A 12,992-nucleotide genomic window follows, 5' to 3' on the forward strand; every position below is an offset into this window, starting at 1 on the left:
TTTAGGTGAATTTTCGTCTGTTTTGTTTGTGATGCAATGTCCCCTTTCAGCTGCCATGTATTTAGTTTTTCCTTCAATCCATGGGATAATTTACACCAGAAAACCACGGCTCGACAGTGATTCTTGTGTTAGATTTAAGCATTTTAAGCAAAAACAAAACTCTTTCCACACTCATTAAGGCTGTAAACCTTGCACGTGGCTTACAACATTAGACCCATCATTTGGTAAACCAGCAACTGGAAACAACTGCAATGACGCTTACCCGCCTGTCGTGGTATGAAAACTTGCTCAGCAAGCTCATAAACCAAATTCTGCAACAACCACAGCTCAAATGACATTTGACCTTTTTGGCAATGAAATGGGCAATGGCAGTAGCAAGTTTTATTCATTGAATATGCAAAATCAGTATAGATATGAACCAAAAAGGACTGTGCTCGTTTATCCGTCTGCAGTCACCCTGACATTGAGTGGAAAACCTTCAGTGCTTTTTCTCTGGATGACTCATCAAGAGAGTCTTGTGTCTGCGCTTTTAGAAGAGACGTCATGGTGGCCACAAACACTGAATAAACATTTTTATAGTGAGGAACCATAGAGATGTAGTGTGTGTTTGTGCGTGCTGTGTGTGTGCCTGTGTGTGTGTCTGTGTTAATGTGAATGTGTGGTATATGTGGTTACTGACTGGCCTTCATCCATTGCTTAAGCCACTGAGATTTTTCCCAGATGTCACAGGCTGCTGTAGTGTACCTCTTATCGTGTTAAAGTGGTAAGCCACAGTGTTGAGTTTAGTGACACAGAACTTAAGTCACTTTCTTAAATGCCAAGTGTGTGAAAAAATAACACAATATACAATGTATATCAATCCATATTATGTTTGTTGTTGTAGAATGTTTAGTTGAGTGCGAACATTGTCTTTAGAGAGAACATAAATGATTCATGGAGCAGCTGAATGCATCTCCCTAAAACCAAATGGCAGGTGTACAAGTCAAAAGGTTAAAACAAAAGAAGAACAAGAAATAGGAATTGGATCGTTGTTTAAATAAAAGCGAACATAATTTTATTTTATGATAATACATCATCAGAGGCTTGAGATATTTCGAGATATTGTCTAAAGGTTGTGAAAGTGTAAATCATCTTTTTTAGATTAAATCTTTTCGTACTTAAGAGGCGCTGGTACTTTAGTAGTGTGCTCTTCATTTGAAAAGTGATGCCTGAGATAACATGCTTTTGTGGTTGGTGCTATGTAAATAAAATTGACGAAATGAATATTGTCTTTTCAACAGAAAGTTGCACAACAACTCATAGCTCTTTCTGTTTTTTGCAAACCTGAATTTGCCAATTCTAATGTATATTAAAGTAACAAAGATATTTGACTGACCATACTGAAAAGTTAAGTGAAACAGTATTACAATAGTTGCATTGCCTTCCTTTGTTATTTACTGTTTAAGTGTGCAGGCACTTGAGGCCATTTGCCATCCTTAATGACATTTTACAAGACTATGATCCAGAGGAATGTTGTCACTCCAGATGTCCAAGCTGTGTCAGCGAATCAAGTTGTATTACTTGACTGTGAGATGGAAAAGACCTCATGAGTCTGAGCTGGATCACAGGTTTGAAGTGCTGAAATGACATAGGTGGAGAGTTCAGTGAAAACTGGTCTAAGTTGGAAAGAGACTCCCCAAAGTCCACTTAGAAGAAATGACGTCCTTCTGTAACTACACACTGAAAACTGACTCTGACACTTGAGGTCACAGTTTATACGGTGTCATTTCTCTCATATTTTTTTGCTAATTTTTGCATTTGAAGACGCCCGTAACGAACCAAGGCCTACTAAGCACTAAATGTCTTTGGCTTTGGCGCATGCACCGTTGTCAAGACTTTTTTTATTGAGACAAAGCAGAAAGCAAAACAGTTTCACCTCATCATTATATATATACTTAGCTGAATACGGAGAACTGTTTCAATTGTTTTACAACCGTGATTTTTCTATCATTTAATTATAAATGTGTTTTAAATTATCGAAATCAGTTACAATTTACGAGTATCCTTTTTCTTTTTGCTTATTAATAATTATCTTACCCTCTTGTGTGCTTTAATCAGCTTACAATCACTTAGTATGTTTTTTCTAAGACCAGAGCTCCTGATTGTTTCCATTGCATACTATCATGAGGAAACTTACTGTCGCCAATTATCCTCTCTTAGACTAGACGGAGAGTTTCCTCGCTTTTTTCTTCTGAGCATCTCACGTTGCTCTTTTTGCTTGAGCAACTCATACCAGGGGAAACCGTTATGATTTGGCTATGGGTAGCATGCAGGCCAAATACACCCATTTTGGATATTGCTTGCGAAATGTGGCTATGTAGAGGCTGCCTGAGGCAACAACTAACCAAAACATAATAACAATTTTAGTGAGCAGGAAGAAGTTTAGACGGGGGAGAAGGAGGCTGAGCAATGACAGAGAAGGAGTGGAGCGATGAGGCGCAGAGAGAATTGGAAGGGTTTATGCAAAGAAGAGGCATGAATAGATGCTTGACAGCCGCTATTGTGGCTATATATATAGGATATGTTAGTTCAAGCTGGACGAGAACACTTTTATAAGGTTGCCCTCTGCTGTTAACTATTATCTAACCTCTGTGGTACAATTACAAAAGTTGTTAGTGAATTATCTTTGCCGTTTTGTTTATATTTTATGAATCATGGATAGTGTTATCTGAGTGTTGGGAGTGAACGTGGGGTCAGTGGAATTGAATATGACAAACAGCGTTCCCTCTCGTCCTGTGCACATATTTTCCCCTGGGCACATATTTGCATCAATGCAGTCAATAAAACACACAGCACACACTACAGACGTGACACACACAGATGTATCCAGCACAGCCACACACAACACACCACACAAAACGAACAACCACTCCATTGAGGTGAGTTCGTAAGGTCGCCCTGGTGTCGTGTGAGTACACAATGTTCTACTATTCCATCTCTTTTCGTCTCAACACACACACAGTGTCACATAGCCGCAGCACTTCTGCCACAAACGTGGTGATTTGTCCGTCAAGAGCCCCCAGCTTAGCACTATGTGTGAGTATTATGCTGTGATGTGTGTTGTGTGTGTGTGTGTGTGTGTGTGTGTGTGTTGTGTTGTGTGTGTGTGTGTGTGTGAGCTGTGAGTGTGTGCTGGTTGTGGTGTCGGTGATGTTGTCTGCTCATCCCCCGAAGCAGTTTGCTTTAATTCCTTTAATTTCATTTCTCAAATCTTTTATGGAAATCAACTCTCACAGCCAACTACCTCTTTCCATATCTTCCTCACTAATTAAACCAGGAAATTGTTCCTGGACATTGGCATGGCATGTAGAAAACTGTGTCTCATCCCTTCAATCACTTCCTCATTCTCTTTCCTTGCACATGCTAGTTTGTTTTTTTCCATATTATTTGTGGTAGGTGTGTAGTGTGTGTGTGTGTGTTATGTGTGTGTGTGTTCGACTGTGTGTGTGTGTGTGTGTGTGTAGTGTGTGTTTGTGTGTGTTGTGTGTGTGTTGTGTTACGTCGTTTAGTTAGATAAGTGTGTGTCTCAACTGTGGTGTGTGGTGTGTGTTCCGTTCTGTTACTGTCTGTCTGTCTGTCTGTTCTGTTTTCCATATTCTCCCCCTTGTGGATATCTTACTATTTGCCTGTCGTGGTGGTTGTGTCTCCTGTGGTATGTATGTTTGTGCCTTGCTTGTTTGCCTTCCATCTCCTGATATGTATTTTCTCGCTTGTGACACGTATCTCTCTGTCTCCATCATTCTCTCTTTGGTCCCTCCGTATTGCCCATGTAGCATGTGGTCGCTCTGCGTTGTGTGCGGTAGCCATGTGGTGCGATTTATCTAGACGGCTAAACGCTTTTGGGTTGATCACTCCCATAAATGAACCAATCATGCTCTCTGTAGTAGTGCTGATTCCACTACCCTCCAACACGGCAATGACTTGAGTATGGTATTAACGTATATCATAAGTTATCTTAAGCCTCAGGTCAGTATTAACTGTAGCTTACTCGTGGAACATCTTACATAACTCTCATTCCAGACCGAATAAACAGCTGTACACGGTGGATCTTGATTATGTAGGATGATTATATATTTGCCGTTGACAGTAAACCTCATTCGATTTAGTGGGAAGTGTTTCTGGAGAATTTGGAGGGATCTTAAAGGCTGTTGTCCAATCGCGATCACTACACAGCAGTTAGCATGATCATCGTCGATGGGGTTCAAGTGGCAGGCCCTGTGTCTTGCCTCTCAATGTCTATGTAGCTCGTATCTGCTGGCGTTTCAGCTCGCATACGCAAGTAGATCTAACATATGCACACACAAATGCTGTGCCACGAACAATGATTTGACTAACTATCCAAATGCCATCCTATTTTTACTCTATAGACCACACCGTTCCGTAACAGGGACATGTAGCATGAATGTTAATGATAAACTCGCGTAGTTGTAATACACTCCCCATCTGTATTGCCATCAATCATGGCCAACAACATATCGGTACTGCCTGGTTCATATCAAGAGTCTCGAGCTGAGCTAAGATTGCATTTCATACTACGCTCCTACTCGATCAAGTGCTATGAGCCACTGTGTGCGGACGTCACTGACCTGTAAGAAAACACTTTACCAATCTACAACTACATGTGCAGAACAAGGGAGATACTTCATAGTACATTTACACAAAGCAACATGGTAGAGCCTATAACTTGGATCAGCGGAAACAACATGACAATGCCACTCCTGATCTTCTTGTAGACATTCAAAAATCTTTCGATATATTAAGGCACTTTCTCGCTCATAGTGTGTCATTACCTATTGTGAATTCTTTGTTCTCTTCATCTTAAATTCTATTAGCTACAATTTTTTCGTCACTGCCATGAGGACATCCACACACAGCAACTTCGGGCATGGGCGTAATTCTTTAGCATATATGAAATTCTCTGCTGTTTGTGCTGTACAATTTGAGATACAACACGCAGCGTCCTCATAATGGAAAGCTTTAGTTAATTTAGTCATGTCACCTAGAACACTTGCGTTTCTGCTGATTACCATCAAAGTACAGGATTAGGGTCATAACCGCAACTTAACAACTGATAGGCGGTCACTAATGCCAACTGAGTATGTACTACCACTCCATAGTTACGCTCTACCAGTCTCAGATGACCTACGAGTGTGATACAACCAAACTGTGTCAATTACAAGAATCTATAAGTATGTGTTTATCAGTTAAGACACCAGCACTAGTACCCACTATAGTCAAGGAACTTGATTTCATCTTGGCACCTATCTATCTAGCTATGTGGTTGAATCATCTGACAACAATTCCCACAAGAGAGATGTGCGAGACAAGGAGTGTGAGACACAAGTGGAAGAAGGAGGCATGTCAAAGAGGAGTCAAGCCAAGAGAAAGGCAGAAGGATTGACAATCAGCTGCAAGTTGCATCTGTACACAATATCCTCTCCTCTTTATATCCTAAATCAATGTCAGACACTTAAAACGAGCGAGCCAAAGTAATTTACACAGTGTAGCGCATGAAGCTAGTTTCTCTATTGTCTTTTTACTGCTTTCTAAAAACCCATCGATAGTTTATTTCATTCACTCCACCAGTTTCGTGTCTCTCTGCAGAATTTATTCTATCTCAAATTTATGTGAAAAACACTCATGCTCTCTATATACCTAATGATGCTCCTATCTATCTTAAATGCGCGCTAAGCACCTTTCATGACCACAGAAATCAGCTTAACAATACCACTGATAACCTCACATTCTCCATATCGGCGAGTGCTCACTACCTTGCGCTCACGAACACTCATCTCAAACTCATCTAGAGTACAAATCGTAGCCAATAGTAAATGGTCATTCCCCCCGTAGTCAGCATATATGATGTGGATTCACCAACCATTTCTCCTACCTGGACGCATTTTGGTCTTGATATCTATTTCAGTGCCACAAGGCGCCGACAGAGGGACACACAAATATATATGACTGGTATCTATACTGATGTATAATGGCGAATTATATCACCTCGTTTATAAATACGCGTACACTCGCGCACAGCCTCAGGGAGAAGTCATCTCTTCCCCAGTTACATCTAATTAACAAACCACTAGTGCGAGAACGAAAATAGATGAATTATTACCACACTAGAAAGCGAGAGAGAGAATTGATACGAAGGATAATATGAGTTCGAACCCTGAGCGATCGAAGCGTGGCATGATTAACGTGAAGTGAGGTTTGCAGTATATTGAAAAGAAGACCTTGTGGGATGGTAGTATCAGTCGCACAGAACATAGAATGCTGGATATAGTAAGTCAATATACCAAGCAGGGATGATGACTCTCTGATAGTGAAGGTATAATAGCCTAAGTGTCTCTGCTTCATCAGCTTAGATGTGATGTCTATATATCTCTATCCACATTCTTCTGTATGCTGCGCTCTCTTCTTTCTGCTGTATATTCGCCCTCGAGTGCTTCTTCAATGCCTCGACGCCAATCGTATACTCACTCGCCATATGCACTGAATTTCTCACATCACCTCTACCGATCCCCTCTTGATCCTTTCTACCCCTGGCGGCGCTTTGGGCCCTAGGCGTCACCCATGCTATTATTCACGCGTGGCACCACTGACTAGGCGAAGAATCTCGACGCTGCAAACCACTATCATTTACTACCCACTACCTGATCAAACAACGTTTAAGAACCACATTTCCCCCAGGTTGCTCCCGAATTCTTACCTCAACCAACGTCCCCATGACTCTTGAACGGAACGCGGCCAGATGTTCTGCTCTCTGAAAAACAAAGAGCATGACATGCCGGGGAACCTAAGAATCAAGGCAAGACAAACACACACCAAGAAACGAAACCCCCCCCCCCCCCATCCTTTTTACCTCTCCTTCTCTTTCACTCTGCCACTTTCTATATGTGTAGGCCACTGTAAGGTGACTGTCCTGATAAAATACAGAGAGAGTGAGACAGACTCGACCGGTTCAGCTTAAAAAAAACGCTCTGTCTAGTGAGTGCCTGTGTCTGTGTGTGTCCACAAATGGTGTACCACAGCTGACGGATAAGGTGATTAAGAGTACACCTGGGAACCAGGAGAGTAAAAGGACACAAGGATAACACACACACACGCTCTTCCTCTCTTTCTCTCTCTCTCTCTCACACACACACACACACACACACACACAGACACACAGAGTGCCCTCCCATGAAAGTTTTCTGTATGGTTTTAAAAAACTAAAGGACAGAGGATTTGTCGTCCATGGTTGCAGCTGCCCTTCACAAACTAACAAAGTGACTCTCTAACTCTTCAAAGTGAAAAACTTCAGCATTTGTGCCAGATTCAATCAATATGTCCCCAAAACTAAAATAGTGCTGTTAATGCTTCCATACCAACAAACCACGAGATATCACTGTAAAATACACACATCACTTTTCAGCTATGTAGCCAGTGTTATGCACCATGGTCACCTGCTGACATTAAATTCAGGATATTTGACACAAACACACATGTGTGTCCGTTCACACATCTGTTCACATGTGTATGAAAATATTTTTATGTATCTACATGCAGTCATAAATACTCACACAGATGTATTACTGTATTACTGTATGCATAGATACAAAAAGGCAATTTACAGATCCTTCCAGGGATTATTATCATTTGTATTTTTCTCTTGCTTATATGTTCTTCTATAGAAATCCATTACACTTTCTGATCAGCACCATAAATAAAGTCACCTGCTAAGTCATGCAACACTGCCACCCCTCTCAAGTTACAGTTTGTTTTATAGTCTTTTTTTCTGTTGCAGTCTAATTATTTTAACATGTGTTCTCAGTGCCAATATAGCCATACATACATACAGTATACTGTAAGACGGCAGAGTAGGCGGGTTCACAGAAAAGCAGTGATTTATGTTTTTAACTCTATCCACTACATGAAATCAGTCAAGCTAGAGAAGGACAAAGTTAGGTTGAAAAACGGAATGATAAAGAAGATTACAGTGTCAGGGGTAAAACTAGACAGAGGGAGATTGGCAGAAAGTTTATAGTGTAGTGAAAGAAACTCACTCAGAAAGTTACAGAAAAAGACTCCAATATAAACAGCTGTTTATATTGGCGTTGTTGCCCCTTTTGAAGCTCTCCCAAATGAATACAGTTCAGTCTCTTGTGTCAAACTATGTGGGGGGAAAGTGACAGTGAGAGAGACAAAGATGCAGAGAAAAATATATTCCGCGCAATGATCAGTTAAACAAAACTGTCCTTCATCCGTCCATTCATCCATCCACCCACAAGGATTTTTGTACTTTCATTCACATCATTTGATGCCTTCTCTCCGTCCCCTTGTGTTTTGTCTTTCCGTCCTCTGTTGTTCTTATTTAAATGTCTGGCTAATTGTCTTTAAGTCTGCTACTGTGAGCAATTTTTCTTCAAAATGAAAACAGCTGAGCCCTTTCTGAAACATTCAGTGAAAGAAATGGCGGTGCATTCCATGCTGCTTTGTAATGCTGTCATTTATCACAGCATGTGGACCATTAGTGTGAATCATTTATTGTCTTTGGCCTGCTTGAGATCCCCGAACTCTGGCAAGTCTATATGGAATGAAAGCAAGGTTAAATATTGTGCATAGTGATTGAGGGGCAAGCATGCAACAAAGCTGCCTGTGTTTAGTGTGTGAAGCAGCTAAAGCACTTAATACCTTGATCAGCTGTGTGTGTGCGTGTACGTGTGCGTGCGCCTGTGTGCATGCGTACCCCAGTGTGAGCATTAGCTGAGTCTAAGAATATACAGCTAAGTGTTTTTCCTTGTTGTGTACATCTCTAAAGTGACAGGAGAGCGGGAGAAGGCAACATATGCATGGCTGACTTCAACCACAACTCCGTAATTACTGTGTGATTGTTGCCGTGGAAATGAGGTAATGAGGCTGGTTTACAATGACATGGCAGCATCTCCAAAATGGTCTCCCTAGCTGCTGAATCATAGGATGTCTTGCAAAATGGCCACCTCTGCTCTCTATTGAGACTCTTTCTCTTTTGATATAATTAGTGGCTTCGCTGCTGTGTGTTATGTAACAGTACAATGTCATTACTATGAAGAATACCTCAACAACTGTGTTTTAAAGACAGAAATAATGTTATCATACTTGACTTCTGTCTGAAAATCAAGCAAGCGGATGCATTTCCAAAACTGCCAAAAAAAAAAAAAAAAACTGTCACACGCTCTCTGGTTCATATTATAACCTCCTTTAGTGCAGTTATTCAGTTTCTTGTCTCTCTTTGTCTCCTCAGACCTGAAGAAGTCATTCGAACAGGAACCCTTGGGAAAGGAAGTATCTCTGGAGCAGGAAGTGCTGCTACAGTGTCGCCCTCCAGAGGGCATACCAGCTGCTGAGGTATGTGCAACATTATCGTTAACCTCCACCTGAGGTAAATACAAAGTAAGATGTGAGATGAGGGGAGAGGACTGCCGGAGCTGAACGAGGGAGTGACAGAGGAGACGCAATGGCAAAATAAAGACAACAGGAGATGTTAAAAAACAAAATATAAAAATAGAAATCATCAAGTGGAAATAACTTCAAAGTGCCACAGAAAATCTTGACACTCTCTGAAATTGCCTGGAACTGTGAATGACAGACAGCAGAACAGAGCAGTTTGGTGGGCGCATGCACGCTTTTACAGTCTGCAGTCAGTGGTTGAAGGTTGTGCTGAATGAAAATGTATCCTGACTCTTTTGTTAAATAGCCTTTTGTTTGTTTGTTTGTTTGTTTGTTTATTTTCTTTTAACTAAAAGCTGATCAGACGCAATATCTAAAAACTAAAATAATTTTGACCTAATTACTGTAGCAAATTTAAATTATGGAACCTTGATACAAGCAAGGCCAGTGTTAAATGGAAAACTAATTAAAGATTGGCATAAATTAATTTAATTTGTCTTATTTTTAAATATTTTCTGAGGTGTTTTCAGAAACATAAGTCATTGTTTTACACAGCACATCAACATTTGTATTGAATTGTCACAGGGTCCTGAATCCTGTTTTGACTGGCTGTTGCTTGAAGAGCTCTGCCGCACTGAGGCAACATTGATCGAAAGATACAAAGTTTAAACTTAGACTTAAATGTCCCCAGTGAGCCAATTTGAGTTGCAGCACAAGTTACATGAAGAAATTTCAGCGACTGCAGAGGGTTTAACCTACATTCCTATGTTATTTCCAATGCTCACTCTCCTACTGTACCTGAGCTTTGCTGAAAATAATGAGCATAATTAATGAAAGTAGATTTCCTGCTTCCCTTCAAAGGACTGAAAAATACTGTTATGTTCGTTTTCAATAGCAAACATACACATATTGTTGAAAACTGAACTGATGTGAATACAGTTGCAGGTAAAGAGGAAACAAAGAAGAGGTGATCTCAATTGGTTAACTTGACTTGAGGGGAAAATTACACTTGCACATATGACATAAGTATTACAGTGAGCACAGCAGTGGTTTTGCCATTTAAGCAGTAAGTTCAGCCTTGCCCAAGGTCAGAGATTGCTACCCATGCTAGTAATTTGAACAGGTGTGAATTTAAGTATGTACATGTGAATAAAAGTGTGGTAAACACATTCTCACACTACCACAACTCTATTCCCCTTGATGTACGATAATATTTTATGCCTCAAGTACATTGTCAGCACATTGACGTGTTATTCACTCATCAAACACGTTGCACAGTAAACATCCACTTTGGAAGAGCCACACATGTCACTTCCACTCCCCGAGGGCCTTAACTATTGTGAAGAATGTCATTTACAATTCAGATTGTTCTTTGCTGGTTTCATCTGGCTGCGTTCCCACCTGAATGGATAAAAAGACATAATTTCATTTAGTTGGTCACTGGGGAAGAGCAGCACCGCACTTGGAGAGAGGGCTGCGCTACCGGATAAGGAGTCTCTGAATCAGGTTTCGCTCCTCGGGGTTTGATAGTCGTTTTCAATTGCACCTAAGTACACAGCTCCCCTGAGAGAGAGGGGGGAGAGCGAAAGTGAAGGAGAGGCGGCGAGGGAGGCACTCAGACAGACCAGCATACAAAGTGAGGGAGAGTGCGTGTGGGGGAAATGGCAGTGACGAAGGTGGAGCAGATAGAGAATGAGACAGAAGGAGGAGTGGTAGGGAATAACAGTGATCTTGCTCTTTCACTTGTAGAAATCCCTAATTCTTCTTTTGAGGGAAGTAAAGCAAATAAATAGGTTGAATTGTGACATCAGTTCAACAGTAGGAGCTGCAGAGACTTAAACACACAAACATGGAGTCTCTTGAATTGCTCATTACTCCTCCTGCCTTATCTATTTTCTTACTGCATTTTATTGTGACACCTGTTTGAACACAGCACATTCACACACACAGGTATGCTCATAAACAAAATGTGCACGCGCGCACACACACACACACACACACTATAACACACAGACACTCAGAGCTATTTTTCCACTCTGTTCAATTTGCTACCTTTTCCATTCCTCTCTCCTGTCATAATGGGATCTCAGGGCAAATGGATTGGTCTGTCTGCCCTGTCTGCTGAAGCTGATTAGAGGGATTTAGGTTTAAAACCTGCTGATGACCTCAGGTTGTAGCCCTGAATATTTTTTTTATTTTATTTTTTTATCTCTTCTGACTTTCTATTCCTTTGTTCTTATCATGCCCATTCTCTATTTCATCGTTCCTCCTTGTTTTTCTAGCTCTTACATACACACACACACACACACACACACACGCACACACACACACACACACACACACACACACACACACACACACCTGCCGACAATCTCCTCTTTTTTTCTTTTTCTTTTGATTGACAGCTCTCCTTGTTGCTGTCCTGTGACCTCCCTAAAAACGTTCTAATATTAGTGGTAGCGGTTACCGTGTCGACCAGTTGATGACTGTTGTAAAGTTGACAGTGTGATAGGGTCGGTGCCCTGATATGTGACACCCACATCGTAATGCCCAGCTGGCATCACGTGGCTGTCAACATGCCGCACCAAAGCCTTTACTCTCCAAACACACACACACACACACACACATTTTACTTTCATATGCATCTAACATCTGTATAACATACACATGGCAACCTACGCACAGATGTTTCTCCATACATTTACAAAGATACATTTGCAGATGCAGCCTACACACACACACACACACACACACACACACACACACACACACACACACACACACACACACTAAAGCATGACAAGAGGTAGACTACGGGACAGATTAGCCAAGGATCATTTTAACGGCTGCACAACTGTTAGCCTTGAGAGGCCGGGGTCAAACCAATTCGACATTGCAAGGAAAACGTGGAGACACCGACCAATTCACCATTATTTCCTTTTCTCGTTCCTCTGACAGTGCTGCTCTTGTCATCAGTCAACTTCCTCTACCTACATGTTTTTTTTTTCTCTCTTTCAATATAAAGCTCATGAGAGACACAATTTGAGGCATTGTGAAATCCTGTAGAAACATCTAAATCTCTTTTTAGACCGTGATAGAAAGCCTTTAAAAGCTGATGGAAGGCTATTGGATTCAGCAGGGGAGGGTTCAGCAGTTCAACAGGAAAGAGTTTATGGACACAGGCAATGAATTCAGAGAACTTGCAGTAAGTGCAGCCCCTCACTTTCAATGAAACCATTTGTAGTTTGATCCATTTTTAATGTGTATTAGCCTAGTTTTTGGAGGTTTTTTTGCAAACTTTTTATAATTATGAAGTACTTTTGTGGCTCAAGGTCGTCCACACTAGTCAAGATGGTGGAATCACCCATTGAAATTAAGAAACTTGACTTAGTTCTGAGCCCACTTGATTGTGTATTTTTTCCTACACATGTTGGGAGGTTCATTGGGACATAGAGGCAGCAGTCTGACTGTAAAAATACATTTTATCTTGAAATCCAAAGAGTAAGAGTGACCCCAGGGGCCAGGCAGAGCACAGTGGACTG

The 12,992-nt window shown here is 41.1% G+C and overlaps 1 protein-coding gene across 1 annotated transcript in view; it reads left to right on the plus strand.

Annotated features, from left to right (window-relative positions):
* Positions 1–12,992, plus strand: part of unc5c (unc-5 netrin receptor C) — a 185,909-nt gene that overhangs the window by 113,434 nt on the left and 59,483 nt on the right. Inside the window, exon 4 of the mRNA XM_022757609.1 lies at positions 9,305–9,408. Coding sequence (XP_022613330.1) covers positions 9,305–9,408 — 104 coding nt within the window. The remainder of the gene's footprint in view (positions 1–9,304; positions 9,409–12,992) is intronic.

The sequence above is a fragment of the Seriola dumerili genome, unplaced genomic scaffold, assembly GCF_002260705.1.
Source record: "Seriola dumerili isolate Sdu_G_001 unplaced genomic scaffold, Sdu_1.0 BDQW01000290.1, whole genome shotgun sequence".
In the NCBI taxonomy this organism is placed as follows: Eukaryota; Metazoa; Chordata; class Actinopteri; order Carangiformes; family Carangidae; genus Seriola; species Seriola dumerili.